General features: G+C 63.9%; 1 protein-coding gene across 1 annotated transcript in view; it reads right to left on the bottom strand.

Annotated features, from left to right (window-relative positions):
- Positions 1-17,437, bottom strand: part of MUC5AC (mucin 5AC, oligomeric mucus/gel-forming) — a 37,529-nt gene extending 20,092 nt beyond the window's left edge. Inside the window, 25 exon segments of the mRNA XM_035263830.3 lie at positions 347-586; positions 1,773-1,952; positions 2,060-2,173; positions 2,321-2,459; positions 2,841-2,992; positions 3,257-3,357; positions 3,900-3,952; positions 4,034-4,289; positions 4,550-4,676; positions 5,489-5,583; positions 7,857-8,021; positions 8,100-8,237; positions 8,326-8,395; positions 8,860-8,970; positions 10,448-10,586; positions 10,771-10,888; positions 11,198-11,323; positions 11,410-11,623; positions 11,734-11,843; positions 12,673-12,763; positions 13,024-13,138; positions 13,485-13,746; positions 14,093-14,152; positions 14,966-15,043; positions 17,323-17,437. Of these exon segments, the coding sequence (XP_035119721.3) occupies positions 347-586; positions 1,773-1,952; positions 2,060-2,173; positions 2,321-2,459; positions 2,841-2,992; positions 3,257-3,357; positions 3,900-3,952; positions 4,034-4,289; positions 4,550-4,676; positions 5,489-5,583; positions 7,857-8,021; positions 8,100-8,237; positions 8,326-8,395; positions 8,860-8,970; positions 10,448-10,586; positions 10,771-10,888; positions 11,198-11,323; positions 11,410-11,623; positions 11,734-11,843; positions 12,673-12,763; positions 13,024-13,138; positions 13,485-13,746; positions 14,093-14,152; positions 14,966-15,043; positions 17,323-17,395 (3,327 nt within the window). The 5' untranslated portion in view covers positions 17,396-17,437.
- Between the last annotated feature and the right edge of the window lie 315 nt (positions 17,438-17,752).

A 17,752-nucleotide genomic window follows, 5' to 3' on the forward strand; every position in this document is an offset into this window, starting at 1 on the left:
GGTTTTTGGGAACCGGACCCACACGGCACATCAACCGGGCCCGGTTCCAGTGGAGCTCAAGGAAAGCAAACGCCCGCCTCTGGATGGCCGGTTGGGCCCGTCTGGATGTCTGCAGGGTCTGGGGCTTCCTCGGCAAACCCCGGGGAAACTACCACCCAGCGCCCTGAAACCGCAGCTGACACCGGCGCCTCTGGGGGAGTCCACCTGGCGCCGGCAGCCTGCACCCTTGGTTGACGGCTGTCCTCCAGCCCCAGCCCCAGCCCCAGCCCCAGCCCCTTCTGGGGCTTCCTTGGGTCACCACGACCCGTTGGGCCCGGAGAAAAGCCCCCCACCCCAGCCAGCATACGTGTGCGTGGCAGGCGGCGAAGGTGGGGCCGTGGAGGATGCTGCACTGCTTCTGGGCCCAGGACTTGCGGAAGGGGTTGGCCGTGCAGGGGTCCTTGGGCACCGTGGCGTCCGGACAGGACGGGGAGAGCTTCCAGCTGTTCCCGAACTCCAGCGCGTCCCCCACCACGGACCGGCTCCGCGTGGTGAAGTCGTTGTTGGCGTTTCCGTCGAAGTTCCCGCACAGGCCGCAGACCCTGCCCTGCAGAGGCGCCCATCGAGGTGGGGGTGACTACCGGCAAGCCCAGGAGGCCGGGGCCCCTCCTCCTTCCCGCCTCCAGCTACACCTGCAGAGCCCCCGGGCAGTGCCGCCGAGCACGGAGGGCCAGGGCCAGGCATGAGCCCCTCCTGGAGAAAAAGGAGCAGGCGTGGCCTCAAAGGAGTCCTGACTCCAAGCCTGTGTGTGGCGCCTCGCTGGGAAATAGGGCCTGGCAGATGGGGGGGTCATGAGTAAAGGCGACTGGCCCTGGATTCACTGGGTCCTGATCCCATGCCGGGTGTCCTTGTGAAGGAGGAAACTTAGACCCAGGCACAGGGAGGAGGCCGCGGGAAGACAGGCAGCCATCCGAGCTCGCGGCCACAGCCGAGGAGCAGATGCGAGGGGCCACATGGGAAGTGAAAGTTCCTTTTCAAAGCCTCCTTTCTTGTCATAAATGTGCTAATAACTTTGTGAAGCCCTATCCTGTGTAGCTGTCAGACACGCCGTGCTCACAGGCACGTAGTACACTCTGTCCCTGTACCTTCACCAGGTATCTGTGCTGGACGTGCTCACAGGCGTGTCCCAGCTCTCCACTGCTTTCACCTGCTTAGAAGAGTTTTAAGTTGTTCGCCAGTCGGGCTTTAGTTTAGACTGTGAGGTCTGCTCCAGCCCACGGAGCTCAGACACAGCGGTAAGGATGACCCCAGATGTGTGAGGGATAAATCTGTCTGTTTTCCTTTGTTCTTTGTACTCTCGAGGCGCAATGGCCAGCAAGGGTCCCCTTCCTGCAGGCCAGGAAGTAAACGTTGCGTTGCTGAACGAGCCTTTGTCTCAGTGGTGGGTTTTCTTCGAGGCACGGAGCGTCTATTCCCAACAGGCCAGAAGGAGCTCCCCAGAGTCCCCCAAAAGAACTCAGCCCTGCGGATGCCCTGCTGGACTCCAGTATCCAGGCTGTGAGCAAATCCACCAGGGTGGGCCTTTGCCCCAGCACCAGGACCCTGGCACCCAGGCAAGGAGCCCCCTGACCAGCTGCCCTTGCCAAGGCTCCATCCTCCCCTTCCCAACCCTTCCACCTCTGTGTTTCTGTCCGTGTCTCTCTGCCTCCCATCTCTGCCCACCTGTTCCATGCCCCCCTCCAAGACCCCAGGTTTCCAGCCAACTCTGGCCGGGGCAAGGGCCGTGGTCTTACCTTGAACTCGGGGCTGAGGCTGATGAAGATGCTGGTCTTCTTGTCCCACAGCAGCACCAGGCCGACGTCCGTGTCCACCACCAGGTAGATGCCCATCTGCCGGATGGCGTACGGCACCTCCTGCCCCTCGCCCGTCCCGATCACCTCCACCTTCCCGTGGCTCAGCTTCAGCTCGGAGCCCTGCATGGCAAGGGTCAGTCAGCGCCCCCAGTGAGAACCCCAGTCCACCTGGCCAGACACTGCTGTGGGAGCCTCCCGCAGGGCGCCAACCACCCAGCCTCGCTCACCCCCAGGAAGATCTTGATGGCCTTGGAGCAGGTGGTCCCTGTGGTGCCACAGGGGACGTTCTCCGTGACGACACGGAAGGAGTCCTGGGCGCTGCTGTTCCCATCACAGTCATTCTGGGGAAGCAGAGCCCATCAGGGACCAGGCTGGCCCTGCTCTCCTTCCCACGAGGAGGCCAGGGTGGGGACAGCCTGTGTGCACCTGGGGCAGCTGCCCCGGAGAGGCAGTGAGCGGCCGTGAGCACCCCCAGGACGCCGGCTCACCTGCAGCAGCGTGTACTCGCAGTCTCCGTTGAAGCTGTAGCTCTGGCTGTCGAAGGTCAGGTAGTGGCCGTCCCCATACACAGCGCAGGTGGCCAGGCAGGGGTCATCCGTGCAGCGCCACATCCTGCTTTCACAGGTGCTGGGGGACAGCGGGGGATCAGGCCAGAGCACCCACAGGGGCCCTACCTAGCCAGGTGCAGCCTTCCTACCCCCAGGGGGACCTGGCACCACAGACACGCGCCCACTGGCTGGGGCTGCAAGGGGCGTCCCCCCACTGAGCCTGTGCCCTGTGTTTTCCTGGGACCACTGTGCTGGGGGCTCCCCTGTCTCTAAGGAGGGCCTCCGGCACCCGGGCCCAACACCCGCCTTGGGCCTCCCTGGCTGCGGTTGCCAGGGGCGACCGCCCTGAGCCTGTGCCCTGCATTTTCCCAGGACCACTGTGCCGGGGCTCGCCCGTCTTTAAGGAGGCCCTCTGGTACCCAGGCCGGACACCCTCCATGGGCTTTGAGCCCCCTCATACCAGGTATTGCAGCCCACTCGGATGGTCTGGCCGGCCCGGTAGCTGGCCTCGTTGTGCACACAGGGGCAGTCTTCCGCAGCAATGCAGCCACCCTCGCCGTCCGCCACCAGCCCGTCGGGGCACACGCAGCCGGGCACGCACTGGGGGCTGTACTGCAGAGCCAGCAGATACTGCTGAGTGACGGGGTGGGGCACAGGGCCTCCCAGGTCCTCCCGGGGACAGCTCGACTGCACCATGGTGGAGGGGTCGCAGGACTAGGGAGCCTGAGGGGCATGTGGGCAGGGGTCCTCCGAGACGTGGGGCAGCCCGTGGCCTCCTGTGTTGGAGGCCTGCTGCCGCCCACCCCAGGGCAGGCACCCTTAGCAGGCGGTGGGGGCGATGGAGGGTCTGTCACTGGGGAGTCCCCAGGGGCTTACACAGGTCATGTCCAGGGTGTGGCAGCTCTTCTGACAGCCAGCCCCTGTGTCCCCGGGCGTGGCGTTGCGGCAGTCAAAGAATAGCATGGGCGCAGCACACACTGGGGATGGAGGGGCCGTCAGGGGCCCAGCCACATGTCAGGGAGGATGTGTCTGTGCCGTGCGTGTATGTGTGAGTGGGCGTGTGGGCGAGCATGTGTGCATGAGTGGGTGTGTGTGCATAAGTGGGTGTGAGTGTGTGCATGAGTGGATGCATGAGTGTGCATGAGTGGGTGTGTGAGCATGTGCATGAATGGGTGTGAGTGGGTGTGTCATGTGTGCATGAGGGTGTTAGTGGGAGTGCATGTGTGTGCATGTGCATAACTGGGTGTGTGAATGTGTGTACATTAGTGTGTATGCATGTGCGTGAGTGGGTGTGTGATCATGTGCACTAGTGGGCATGAGCGGGTGTGTCACGTGTGCACCCACACCCTCTCTCCTTCCCTCTTGCTGCCTAGAGGGCACACACCATGCCTGGCACTGAGCCGCTGACCGACAGCCACCAGCCCCATTGACTGGGTAGGACTAACCCTGAAGCCACTTTTCAGGACTTCTTATGGAGACGATGAGGTGGGGACTGCAGTGCCTCCTCTGTGGCACTCACCTGTTGTGGGGGCTTGGCCTCCGATACAGCTCAGCTGCCCGTGCGTGCAGGTGCTGTGAGGAGACAGTGGTCAGAGCCTCACTCTGGGCCAGCGGGAACAAGGGACCCCCCCAGCCCACGGTAGGAGCTCTCACCAGATGGCCCCACTGTCGTGCACTGACTCCCCGCTGGGGATGACGGAGCCGCGGTGGTAGCAGGGACAGCTGGTGGCCGGCACACACTTGCCCGTGTCATCCAGCAAGGTGCCCTTGGGACAGGCACAGCCATCCACAGGGACAAAGTCCACACTGCAGGTGACGTCCCCCTCACTCAGGGAGCGGCAAGTGGGCTGGCAGGTGCTGATGTGGTAGTGGTAGGTCATCGACTTGGGGCAGGTGGTCATGGGCTTTGCTGTAGGATGCCAGGAACAGGGGATTCTCAGGACATGGAGCCCAGTGGTGGGCAGCCAGCAGCGAGTAAGCTGGGCCTCTCGGCTCCCCTCCCCTCCCCTTCCCTCCCTGGCCAGGTCCAAGGCCAGCTGACTCGAGCGTCCTTGCCCCGGAGCCCAGCACAGAGGATGGGGACCCTTAGAGCACCTGTGCAGACCAGGGGCTCCCCAAGACCCACAGCCACCCAGCGAAAGAGAGGCGTGGGGCTTGGCAGGCACTCACTGCAGACGCCATCCCTCCAGCCGCTGAGCTGCAGGCCCTTGGCGGCGCAGGCATGCACGTAGGAGGACAGGGTGGCACACAGGCAGTCCTCGCTGCGCTCACAGTTGCAGGTGTCAAACATGCAGTTCTGTGGGGAGGGGGGCGTTGGGGTGTCAGGGACGCCAGCCCGCACCTGGTGCCCTCCCACGACCTGCAGGCCACATGCCCAGCAGCCAGGGTCCTCCTATCCCAGCTCTTCCTGCCTCCGGGACCCCTCCCAGAGTCCTCACGGGCATCCGGCCCCCTCAGCAGACCTGCAGGGCATGGAGCAGAACCATCGTGGAAAGTAGCAGGTGCAAGGAGGACCAGGTCCTTCATCCCTGTGACCCAACAGCCCCAGCAGTGCCTAGCTTGCCCCAGACGTGCACATCAGCTCAGCCTTGGCCTAATTCCCATTTGGCCCCTGGGGCCAAGCTGGCGACAAACACCTGGGGTGTAGCCCCTGTGCCTACCGTAGGGCTGGAGGTGCAAGAAAAACTCCATAAAAGTGGTGAATGAATGAGTGAGTGAAAGAATGAATGAGGGAATGAGTAAGTGGATGAGTGAGTGAGTGGATGAGTGAATGGATGAATGAGTAGGTGAAGGAATTAGTGAGCGGGTAAATGAATGAATAAGTGAGTGAAGAAATGAGTAAATGAATGGGTGAGTGAGTGAATGCATGAGTGGGTGAGTGAGTGAATGTATGAATGGGGGAGTGAGTGGGTGAGTGGATGGGTGAATGGTGAGTGGGGACGTGAGGAATGGAGCTGGACAGGCTGAGTCCCAGCCCCTGGTGCCCATCACAGCCTAGAAAGGCTGGTCCTGCCTGCTGAGCCTCCCAGTGGTCTCCCAGCCCTCCCAGAGGCAGCCGTGAGGCCCGGTGGCCAGAGCCCCACTGAACCCAGGGACAGCAGACGTTACCGAGTAGTAGGTGGCTGGGTTCACAGCCGCGTGGCAGCGGGTGAAGGGGCCGTCAGGGTCAGTCAGCTGTGAGCACCAGTGCTGAGCGTACTTCTCTGTGGACAGAGGAGGGTTAGGGTTAGGGTCAGCTGGCACACTCACCTACCCAGCTTGGCCTTGGTGTGGAGTTCGGGCACTTCTTCCTGCTACACACTCAGCCTGGGTGATATGGCACCGTCCCCACGGGAAAGCTCCCCAAGTACAGGGCACAATGTTGGAGCGGAGGTCTCTCTGGTTTCCTGGATGCCCCGCCCAGCCTCTCACAGCCTCTCACAGCACTGTCTTGCAGGGACACTAGTGACCACCACTGTAGGCAGACAAACCAAGGCCCTCCTGGCCCCTCCAACGGACTTGCTGGGCCCCGGCATCCCAGGCTGCAAGAAGGAGGGAAGGAGGCCACGACCGGTGAGACGGGATCCCAAATCCCCATGGCTGCTGCCCGAGCTCCGAGGGTGGAGTGAATGACTGAGTGACTGAGTGAATGAGTGAGTGGACGAGTGGGTGAGTAACTGAGTGGGTGAGTGTGTGACTGAGTGAGTGACTGAGTGAGTGGATGAGTGGGTGAGTAACTGAGTGGATGAGTGGGTGACTGAGTGAGTAGGTGAGTGTGGGTGGGTGAGTGGCTGAATGATTGAGTGATGGAGTGGGTGAGTAATTGAGTGGGTGGGTGACTGAGTGAGTGACTGAATGAGTGAGTGGATGAGTGGGTGAGTAACTGAGTGGGTGAGTGGGTGACTGAGTGAGTGGTGAGTGAGAGAGTGACTCAGCGAGTGAGTGGGTGAGTGAGTGATGGAGTGGGTGAGTAACTGAGTGGGTGGGTGAGTGACTGAGTGAGTGGTGAGTGAGAGAGTGACTCAGCGAGTGAGTGGGTGAGTGAGTGATGGAGTGGGTGAGTAACTGAGTGGGTGGGTGAGTGACTGAGTGAGTGGTGAGTGAGAGAGTGACTCAGCGAGTGAGTGAGTGAGTGAGTGATGGAGTGGGTGAGTAATTGAGTGGGTGGGTGAGTGACTGAGTGAATGGTGAGTGAGAGAGTGACTCAGCGAGTGAGTGGGTGAGTGAGTGATGGAGTGGGTGAGTAACTGAGTGGGTGGGTGAGTGACTGAGTGAGTGGTGAGTGAGAGAGTGACTCAGCGAGTGAGTGGGTGAGTGAGTGATGGAGTGGGTGAGTAACTGAGTGGGTGGGTGAGTGACTGAGTGAGTGGTGAGTGAGAGAGTGACTCAGCGAGTGAGTGGGTGAGTGAGTGATGGAGTGGGTGAGTAATTGAGTGGGTGGGTGAGTGACTGAGTGAGTGGTGAGTGAGAGAGTGACTCAGCGAGTGAGTGGGTGAGTGGCTGACTGAGTGAGTGGGTGAGTGACTGTGTGAGTGAGTGAGTGGGTGAGTGAGTGACAGAGTGGGTGAGTGACTGAGTGAGTGTCTGAGTGAGTGAGTGAGTGAGTGAGTGAGTGGGTAAGTGAGTGACTGAGTGAGTTGGTGAGTGAGTGACAGAGTGGGTGAGTGACTGAGTGAGTGAGTGGGTGAGTCAGTGAGTGAGTGACTGACTGAAGTAGTGAGTGTGGGAGTGGGTGATTGAGTGAGTGAGTGGGTAAGTCAGTGAGTGAGTGAGTGACAGTGAGTGTGTGAGTGAGTGGGTGAATGAGTTGGTGAGTGACTGAGTGAGTGAGTGAATGTGTGAGTGGATGAGTAGCTGAGTGGGTGAGTGAGTGACTGAGTCCGTGAGTGAGTGAGTGACTTAGTGAGTGACTAAGTGACAGTGGGTGAGTGTGTGACTGAGTGACTGAGTGAGTGGGTGAGTCAGTGATTTAGTGAGTGAGTGGGTGATTGGGTGAGTGGGTGCATGAGTGAGAGAGTTAATGAGGGAGTGAGGTGGTGAGTGATTGAGTGGATGAGTATGTGAGTGACAGAGTTAGGGACTGGGTGAGTGGGTGAGTGATAGAGTGAGTGGGTGAGTGAGTTGGTGAGTGAGTGGGTGAGTGAGTGAGTGGGTGAGTTGGTGAGTGAGTGATTGAGTTGGTGAGTGGGTGACTGAGTGAATTAGTGAGTGAGTGACTGAGTGAGTGAGTGGGTGGGTCAACCCATTCCCCAGGTCCCCACCGCCCTGTCCAGTACGGGGGTCAATGTTGGCCCTCAATAACTTCTGTCTTTCTTTTACCATGAAGCAGGGGCCCCGCATTCCTGAGGCTCCACATAAGCCGGGTGAGGTGCCCACCAGGAGCCTGTCCTAGGGCCCCTTTGTGAGCCACCCCGCCTGCAGCACCAGATGGAAGCTGGTGAACCAGCACCCCGCGGCCAGCACGAAGTTGAGCCAGTGGACGGACACACACACTCACCGTTCTCCACGCTCAGGGAGCAGGGATCCTCAAAGCTGTTCCTGACGTTGGGGCAGGCGGCCTGGGTCTTGAAGGTGTTGAAGAAGGCCGCGGCCGTGGCCTCCACCACCCCACTGAGGGTCCGGAAGTCATCCGCCTGGATGCTGTTGAAGTTCCCGCAGAGACCTGGGGGCGGGGAAGGCAGCTTGAGGACCATGGCCCCAGCAGAGTGGGTCAGCTCCGGCCCGAAGGCAGCCCTCTTACCGCAGGTCCGCCCTCGGAGCTCGGGTGCCAGCCGCACGAATAGCTGCATGGTGGGCACCAGCTGCAGGTCCAGCTGCAGCCCCAGGCTGGTCTGGGCGATGATGAAGAAGGTCGAGGGTCTGAAGATGGTGATGTTGGCTGGGGATACATAGGACAAGCGTTTTGTGGGGGGTGCATGGCAGGACCCCAGGCGGCCCCAGGGTGGGGAGGAGGCTGCCGCCCTCACCTGCAGAGATGGGCAGCTGGGTGTAGATCTGGTTCAGAAACACTTCCCCGCTGGCCTTGATCACCACCACCTGCGGCAGCCGGGCGGACGTGTGAGCACGGAGCAGGCCCCTCGGAGGCCGTGAGATGCACCTGAGGTGCCCGGAGGCCTTTGCCTCCAGCAGCAGGTCCTACAAGCTGGCCTCGTGCTCACCCTGATTTTCTGAGTTTTCTGTGAGAACCATGCTTTTTATTCTTTAGTAAAAACAGTTATTTATTAAACAGAAATGGGCTTCAGTGGAGAAGCCATGAGGCCACAGATGTGCCCACCCAGTCCCTCCTGCCCAAGGCCCCTTAGGTCAGCTATGGCGGCCAGGGAACCCCCGCCCTGAGCCGTTCCCTTTAGGGACAGTCAGTCAGTAACAAACACAGCCAGTGCTGCCGGAGGGCCCCGACTCTCGCTGTTCATGCCAAGGATGAGGGACCTGGGCAGGGCCAACTTTCAGAGGAGACAGGCCCAGTCCCCGTCCGGGCTGCGCTGCCAGGCTCCACTCACCATCCTCACTCCATCCAGGCTCAGTGTCACGCTCTTCAGGCAGGTCTCGCTGTCCGTCAGCCCACACCTACGCAGCTCAGCCAGCACGGTGAAGGTGCTGCCATCACAGGGCTGCGGGACAGGGCACACAGGGGCCCTCACACTCTGCCCAGCCCTCCCCTGGGGTCCTCACACTTGACTGCACCCACAGCCCTCCCTGGGGTCCTCACACTCCACTGCACCCACAGCCCTCCCTGGGGTCCTCACACTCCACTGCACCCACAGCCCTCCCTGGGGTCCTCACTCCACCCGCGCCCACAGCCCGCCTGGCCCTGCCCCTCCACCCGCCTGCGCTCCTCTCCCTCACTGGAAACCCCCACTCCACCATCCCAGGCCCCAAGAGAGAGGTGTGCTCAGGAGCCCCCCAGATGGGGACACATAGGCACACAGAGGACTCGGCATGCACCCTGGGTGAGAGACCATACTCTGTGACACCAACCACAGGACCCTCTGGGAAGGCAGCGCTTGGAAGGTGCAAATGCCAGCAGCTGCCAGGGGCTGGGTGAGGGAGGGGTGAGGACGCCGAGGGAGGGGTGAGGAGGCCGAGGGAGGGGCGAGGACGCCGAGGGAGGGGCGAGGAGGGTGAGGGAGGGGCGAGGAGGCCGAGGGAGGGGCGAGGAGGCCGAGGGAGGGGCGAGGAGGGTGCGGGAGCGGGGAGGAGGCCGAGGGAGGGGCGAGGAGGCCGAGGGAGGGGCGAGGAGGGTGCGGGAGGGGTGAGGAGGGTGAGGGAGGGGTGAGGACACCGAGGGAGGGGCGAGGAGGGTGCGGGAGGGGTGAGGAGGGTGAGGGAGGGGTGAGGACACCGAGGGAGGGGCGAGGAGGGTGCGGGAGGGGTGAGGACGCCGAGGGAGGGGTGAGGAGGGTGCGGGAGGGGTGAGGAGGGTGCAGAAGGGGTGAGGAGGGTGAGGGAGGGGTGAGGAGGGTGAGGGGGGGTGCCAGTGGACACACAGACACACTTCTACACACTTCATGGGTCTCATCATGGGAGACTGTGTTGGGTGCAGGGTCTCGTCCCCACTGGGTGTGGGGAGACCGTGTGTCAAGTCGGGAGTACTTTGTACCCAATGTCTTTGTAAACCTAACTCTATTCTCAACAGTATAGTCTGTTAAATAAACAGCTCAAGATTCGGAAGACTGGGTGCTGGTTGGGGGCCAGGGTGCTGGGTGGGTGCTGGAGGCTCTGATCTGCAGCCCTCATGGCCCCGTGGGGACCAGCACTGGGGAGCTGGGGTGCTTCCTTGAGGTCTCACTGTCAGGGACCCCCAAGGGTCACCCCAGGGATGGCAGTGACATACAGCCTGGGCTGGGGGAACCTATGGGAGGCTAGCCGTGGACACCCTCTGTCCGGCAAGCGCACGGCACACAGGCTATCCCCCCTCTGTCCTGCAAACACCCAGGCTGAACCCCCTCTGTTTGGCAAACACCCAGCACCCAGGCCATCCCCCCTCTGTCCTGCAAACACCCAGGCTGAACCCCCTCTGTTTGGCAAACACCCAGCACCCAGGCCAGGCCCCCTCTGTCTGGCGAGTGCTGTGCACCCAGGCTGTACCTTGGTCAGCACATAGCTGCAGTCCCCATGGACCGTGTAGTGCCTCCCATCAAATGTCGAGAAGTGGGCACCTCCAAGCACAGAGCAGGTGCCCGGGCACGGGACCTCCTGGCAGCTCCACCGGCCTCCGGAGCAGGTGCTGAGGGCAAGAGACAGTGCTGCGTGGGTGCGGGCCCCCAGGACACCAGCCACAGCCTCCGAGTCAGGAGGAGGAGGTCTCACTCAGGCCTGCCTGCCTCGCAGCCCAGACCAGGAGTGCCGGCAGTTCCCGGGGGACCATCCCATAGCATATCCTGGGGGCCTGGAGGGGGTCCGGGACCTACCAGTTGGTGCAGTCTGTAGAGTAGGTGGCCCCCGGGGCATAGACGGCCCCATTGTAGACACAGGTGCACTGAGACACAGGCACACACCCAGTCTGGCCGATGTCATCCAGCACCATCCCTGTGGAGTTCAGACAGGCCTGTGACAAGTCCCCACTGTGTCCACGCAGGGGCATTGCAAGGGAATGACACGGCAGCCCTACAGTGAGTGAGCTGGGGCCTCAGCCAGCCTCAGGGACTCAGGACAGGGCCTCAGCCAGCCTCAGGGGCCTGGGACAGGGCCTCAGCCAGCCTCAGGGGCCCAGGACGGGGACCAGCCAGCCTCAGGGGCCCAGGACACCTGGGGCTGGGGTCCTCTTGAGGCTTGGCCCTCTTGAGCACAGCCCCCTACTTCCCAGTGCATCTGTGTTTCCCGGGGCAGGAGCCTCACCCTCGGGGCAGAAGCAGCCGGCCACACAGTGGTCTTCGCAGGCCCGGGAGTGCTCCTGGTTGGAGCAGGTGTCTGCACAGGGCGAGCGGCACTCATGGTACTGCATGTTGTGGGGGCATATCTGGGCTGCAGGGGGCAGAGAGACAGATCATGTCGGCCCGTCTGGCCTTCCCTGCCAGAGGGGATGGGGGCCAGGGGGACAGGGCACTCACGGCAGAGGTCCGGGCCCCGCCAGTCCTGGGGCAGACCCCCAGCGTGGGCGCACTGCCGGGAGTACTCGGCAAGGGTGTGGCAGACGCAGCTGGACAGGTCGGTGCCTTCGCAGAAGCAGAGGTCTTGCCTGCAGGCCTCCAGGTAGCTGCCCACGTCCACCAGGGCCGTGCAGTCGGAGAACAGCCCGCTGCTCAGGAGCTCCTCGCAGATGCCCTGGGGCGAAGGCCGCAGCTGGGTGAGGCCTTGTGGGGGATCTGGACCAGCTCCCGGGCTCACAGCCCCTCCTCCCGCCCTGCTGGGGCCCCATTCCCTCCAAGGCTTACGAAGCCGGTAGAGCAGTTCCTCGGTGGTTCAGGGATAGGGTCGGGACACTGCTCCGTGGGACCGTCCATCTTCTGCAGGTTCCCAAACTCCAAGGGTGTCAGCTTGGTGTCTGCGGGAAGCACAGGGTCCCGGTACCCCTCAGCCCAGCACAAGCAGCAGAGCCCCCAGGGCCAGGTCCCTGGGGTGGGCTTAGAAGGGCCGTCAATGGTCCCTGCGCCCTCAGGATGCCTGAGTTGTCCTGGCCATCCCCGTCTGGCCACCCCATACACGCTGCCTCGGGACCCTCCGGGGCTCTGGAGTGATGAGTGGAAGCAGCCCAGGAGGCCGGTGTCCAGGCCAAAGGGTGCCGCCGGCTGAAGCCTCAGGACCCAGGACCCTGGTCTCCACCTGCCGGGCTGGCGGGAGCAGGGGGTGCTGAGCCTGAGCACCTTCCAGTCTACTGGCAGAGCCCAGTCACCCCAGTGCTGGCCTGCCTCACCAAGGGCTGCTCGACACCCAGGCTGACTCAGTTCCCCACGGAGGGTCACCCCGTACCGGGGCTTGAGTGGGGCCTCCTGGGCCTGGCAGGGCAGGTGGGGCGTGGGGCCCTGGCTGGAGCAGGTCACATTTGCAAGGCCACTGCCTGGGTGCAAAGACTCTAAGGCCAAGACGAGGCAGCTCTGTCATTTCAGGTGAGGGTGTGCGGTCAGGGGTCGCTGCCCAGAGCAGCCACACTGAGAGCAAGGGGCCCCACGGGCAATTTGCTGCCAGCCTGCACCCTGCGTTGGGTGGGGGTAGCGGGGTGTTGCATGTGAGTGTGCACCATGCTGGGGGGAAGGCACCTGCATCCATGCACGTGTGTCTGGTGTGTCGGAGGGTGGGTGTGCACACAACTGGGGGTTCTGGGACACGGGACCCCTGGGGACGCTGGAGAAGGGCAGATGGCACCTAGGGCTTACTGTGGGAGAGGAGCTCGCTGAGCACGGGTAGGCCGTTGAAGTCCCCGCAGAGCCCACAGGTCTTGTTGGCGTATTTGGTGTCCAGCTCCAGCTGTAATGGGGGAGACATCAGACAGGCGTCCCCACCTGGGGCAGGTGGACAGGTGAGGCTCGGGGAGGGGCTGGGGCCCCCGAAGGGGACACCCCCGCAAGCCGTCTCCATCCTGGGGGCACAGACCCCAGGGCCCCATTGGTATCTGGGCCCCTGCTCTCGCCTGCTGTGTGGGGTGGGGTCCGAGCCTGACTGGGCCCAGGGCATCTTCTACCCCCTCTGGAGCAGGCCAGCCACACCGGGACCCCCACCAGCCTCACCAGCAGGCTGTCATCGTGGTTCCACATGAGGACAAGGCCCAGCCTGGCTTCCACCTTGGTGTAGCTGCTGCTCTGCTGAATGAGGACCCCAGACTGGCTGAAGGGCAGCTGGACCCTGCAGAGGGAGGCGAGGCTGAGGGGCTGGGGAGCATGGTGAGGAGAGACCCCAGGCAGGGCAGGTGCCTGCAGCCTCGGGTGTGACAAGGTCATCATGGCTGTGACGTCATGTCTGAGATGGAGACACTGACCTCTGCAGCTCTGGGGTCACGAGGAGCTAGGAAGGGGATCCCAGGAAGAGCAGGTGGCCCAGCTCAGGGGACAGGGGGGCCCATGGCCAGCTCTGCTCTCAGGGGCTTGCTGAGAGGTCCACCTCCCTCCCAGGACTGTGATGAGCCGTGACCACCCGGAAATGCCATCCGTGCACCCCAAGAGGCCCCCGCCCTCCCAGAGCCCAGGCTCACGGGCGGCCGTGGACCAGGACAGAGCCCTTGGTGAGCTGGATGACCATGCCGTCCACCTTCATGAGGACCCTGCTTAGCGTGGGGGAGCCCGACTCCCGGCTTCGGCGCAGCTGGACGTTGAAGTCCTCGTAGGCGGCGCCGCAGTGCTCAGAGAACACGTAGTTGCAGAGGCCCGGGAAGCGGAAGACGTCGCCGTCGAAGGTCTTGTAATGGAAGTCACCCCACGTGCTGCACACACGCCCGTTGTGCGCCGGATTCAGGGCTGTGGGGGAAGCAGTGTGGGGTCTGGTGGTGTCGCCCTCACCCCGCATCCCTGCCCCTGCCCCACACCCCACACCCTCACCGTGCATCCCCCACCCTCACCCAGCACCCCCTGCCCCTGCCCTGCACACCTGCCCCACCCATGTCCTCCTGGACGGGGCACCTGGAGGGTCCTTCCTGCATCTGGGAAATCCGGAAGCTTGTGCAGGGAGGTGCTGCGCCCTCTCCAGTTCCTACCCAGTGGCACCCAGAAAGCTGGGGCCCCTCTCCAGCTGGCACCCCCAGGCCTGAGCCAGGAGCTCAGCAAAGCTATGCCCCTTCACCCCCAGGCCTGGGGTTCCACTCACCTCTTACCACTGGGACAGTCCTCAGAGGCGGGAAGACAGTCACCCCTCGGAGCGGGACCCCTGTGGAAACAGCGGCTGGCAGGGTGCACACAAGGCCCCAGGTCGGGGGAAGCAGGGGCTCCACAGCCCAGAGGAGACATCCTCTGTGGGTCCCGGCTCCCACCTCCAAAGCCAACTCTGGACTCTGCCACGAGTTGGGCCCCCATCCACCACCCTCACCCTATCTGCACATCGTGTGCTGTGGCGGCACACCTGTGTTCTGTGTGACTTTCTAATTCCTCCTTGCTGTCACCGTGGAAAAGCCCCCAGGGGTGGCCAGATCTCACCCCACAGGCCTCAGAACCTAAGTCTGCATCAGCTGCTCAAGACAATCCCTTGGGCACTGAGATGAGGCAGGTCTGGCCCGACGTGGAGAAATGCAATCTAAGACCCATGGTCTGCCCGGAGCTCCTGCTCTAGCCTCCCTCGCCTGCCTCCACCGGCTCCCGCCAGCACCAGCCACTCGGGGTGGCCACGCCCCAGGGGACGTGATGCTAAAGCATCAGGTGGTGAACGGGGGACGCCAAGGCAGGACCCACCTCCAGATCCCGGAGGGCAGCCGGCACCCAGGGGACACCAGCACAGCCAGCCTGCCCTGCCCTGCAGCCCCTTCAGAGCCAGAGCCCTGCAGGGGCTGGCCTAGGGAGGGCAGGCAGTGTGGCCCACTAGGGCCATGGACGTGGACGTGGGGGTGCCCTCCTGTCCCCCCAGGTTTGGTCCTCAGCGATGACCAGCCAGGGAGTCACCCTAAGACCAGTGCCTCTGGGGGCTGTGCCACACAGGGAAGGGTGGAATCTGACAGGCTTAGGGTGGGGGCCGGATGCTGAGACTCACCGCCGGGCCCCTGGGCAACGGGAGGGAGGACGGGGTGGTGCTCGTAACTGGATTCCGAGGAGCCATCCTGGGCGTGGCCTGTGAGAAGAGGAGGGGGGCTCAGCTGGGATGCAGGGCGGCTGGGGCAGCTCAGGCTGCAACCACGATGCATCGTGGACACCAGAGGGACAGGAGGCCACAGTGTGTGGGGGTGGCCTGCAGCGAGGACTTTCTCTGTGCTGGATCAGGGGTCCTTGGGGGCCTCTGTCCATGTGACTCGCGAGTCTGACCTTCCAGGACCATCCCCTCAGCCCGGCTCCATGGAGCAGGTGGCGTTAGAGACCCCTTGCCTCTATCTGTGGCATCCCCATCTATTCGTTCCCATGCCAGGCCCTGGCTCCTGCCACTGCAGGGACCCCACTGAGAGCCTGGGGCAGTCAAAGCCACCCCCAGCAGGACCCAGCACATCGAATCTGTGGGTGGGGGCCCTTAGCATCTGTAAGCCCCCCCGGGGAGGTGGAGACGGTGGTTGCCTGAGCCTCACTCACCCAGTCTGGCCCCAGGCCTGCCCCCACTTTCTGAGCCCCGCAGGCCTAGCCCCAGCCCCGGGAGAGAATTCAGGCTTCTGGGCTGAGATGGGAGTGGTGCAGATAAGGACGGGGGGTCCCGAAGGGTTCTTCCTGCTGTGGGACTGCCTCGCAGAGGGCCAGAGGCTGGGGACGGGGCTGGGGGTGGGTGGGATCCAGGTGGGCCAGAGGCTGGGGACGGGGCTGGCGGGGGGATCCAGGAGGGCCAGAGGCTGGGGACGGGGCTGGGGGTTGGGGGGATCCAGGTGGGCCAGAGGCTAGGGACGGGGCTGGGGGGGGGGATCCAGGAGGGCCAGAGGCTGGGGACGGGGCTGGTGGGGGGGGATCCAGGTGGGCCAGAGGCTGGGGACGGGGCTGGGGGGGGGATCCAGGTGGGCCAGAGGCTGGGGACAGGGCTGGGGGGGGATCCAGGTGGGCCAGAGGCTGGGGACAGGGCTGGGGGGGGAATCCAGGTGGGCCAGAGGCTGGGGACAGGGCTGGGGGGGGATCCAGGTGGGCCAGAGGCTGGGGACTGGGCTGGGCAGGGGACCTGGGTGGGCCAGAGGCTAGGGACGGGGCTGGGCAGGGGACCTGGGTGGGCCAGAGGCTAGGGACGGGGCTGGGCAGGGGACCTGGGTGGGCCAGAGGCTGGGGACGGGGCTGGGGTAGGGGATCCAGGTGGGCCAGAGGCTGGGGACAGGGCTGGGCAAGGGACCTGGGTGGGCCAGAGGCTAGGGACGGGGCTGGGCGGGGGACCTGGGTGGGCCAGAGGCTGGGGACGGGGCTGGAGTGGGGGATCCAGGTGGGCCAGAGGCTAGGGACGGGGCTGGGGTGGGGGATCCAGGTGGGCCAGAGGCTGGGGACGGGGCTGTGGGGGGGGATCCAGGAGGGCCAGAGGCTAGGGACGGGGCTGGGAGGGGGACTTAGGTGGGTTAGAGGCTGGGGATGGGGCTAGGGGGGATCCAGGTGGGCCAGAGTCTGGGGACAGGGCTGGGGGAGGGACCAGAGGCTGGGGATGGGGCTGGGAGGGGAACTCAGATGGTTCAGAGGCTGGGGACAGGGCCAGGTGGGGGATCTGGCTGGGCCATGTGGCCACCTCTGCGGCGCAGGTCGCTGCCCTGCTGTTCCAGGAGCCCAGGAGCACCCACTCCCGACTGAGGCATCTCCTCCCAAGGGCACATGGTCACCAGCAGACCCATCCTGGGACAAGGTGTCCCCCAGAAGCAGAGGCAGGGACCTGCTGGCCCAGTGACGGGCTGTCCAGACCACAGGGCCTGGAGCCTCCCCCATCCCCCTCTTAGCCTCAGGCTGGGGGCAAAACCCTTCCCCTGTAGACTTCACCATCACACCCCCACTCAGAGGCTGAGACCCCCCCCAGGAGACCCCCACCAAGGCCCAGACAGGCAGCATGAGCTGGTGCACCGGGCACGTGTGGGGTGTCCAAGGGCAGATGCCTGAGGCTGATGCCCCGCCCTGACCAGGTCCTGCCGGGCTGTGAGCTGCCGGAGCTACTGCGGGTGCGGCTGCCTATTTCGGAGGGGTGCAGAGGGGAAGCCTGAGACCTGAGCTCCTGCTTCCCCACCTCAGGAAGTGGCCCAGCCTTGGAGGTCCCTGAAGCCCAAAGGTCCCTTCCCAACCCCACAAGGTAGAAACTGCCTGTTGGTGGCCAGGACCACAGCAGAGGCCATGCTGCTGGGAGCAGTCCGTAGCACAGGCAGCCTGCCGGAACCCAGGGCAAAGACGGAGCTGCCCGAGGCCCACTCAGCACCGCACCACCTGGGACTAGTGGAGGGGCCAGGGCTCAAGCCATACCTCTATGCCCGGTGCAGGCCAGGGCGAGAGCCAGGGCCCAGAGCAGGCCCAGCTTCCTCCGGCCGACACCCATTGCGTGGACGGCAGGAGGAGTCCCCGTCCCTTGGCAGCCTCTGAGGAGGGACCTGAGGTGGCAGCAGCCTTTTGTAGCCCCAGAGCCGGCTCCAGCCCGTGCTTCTCATGGATGGGCGTGGCAGGGCCTGTGCTTCCCCCCTCACCCAAGTAAACAGTGGGTACTCACTGTGGGCTGGCCAGTGGCCGGTGGCAGGCGGAGAGGGGTGTGTCTGCCAGGTAGGGCCCAGTTTCCAAGGGATCACCCAAGCCCTGACCTGCAGAGGTTCCCCCCTACATATCCCATCCTGGGCTCTCCCTGGGCAGCCTATGAGTTCGCAGTGCCCTGAAGCCGGCCACATGCTCCCCACTGACATGG

This window comes from Callithrix jacchus, chromosome 10 (assembly GCF_049354715.1).
Source record: "Callithrix jacchus isolate 240 chromosome 10, calJac240_pri, whole genome shotgun sequence".
NCBI lineage: Eukaryota > Metazoa > Chordata > Mammalia > Primates > Cebidae > Callithrix > Callithrix jacchus.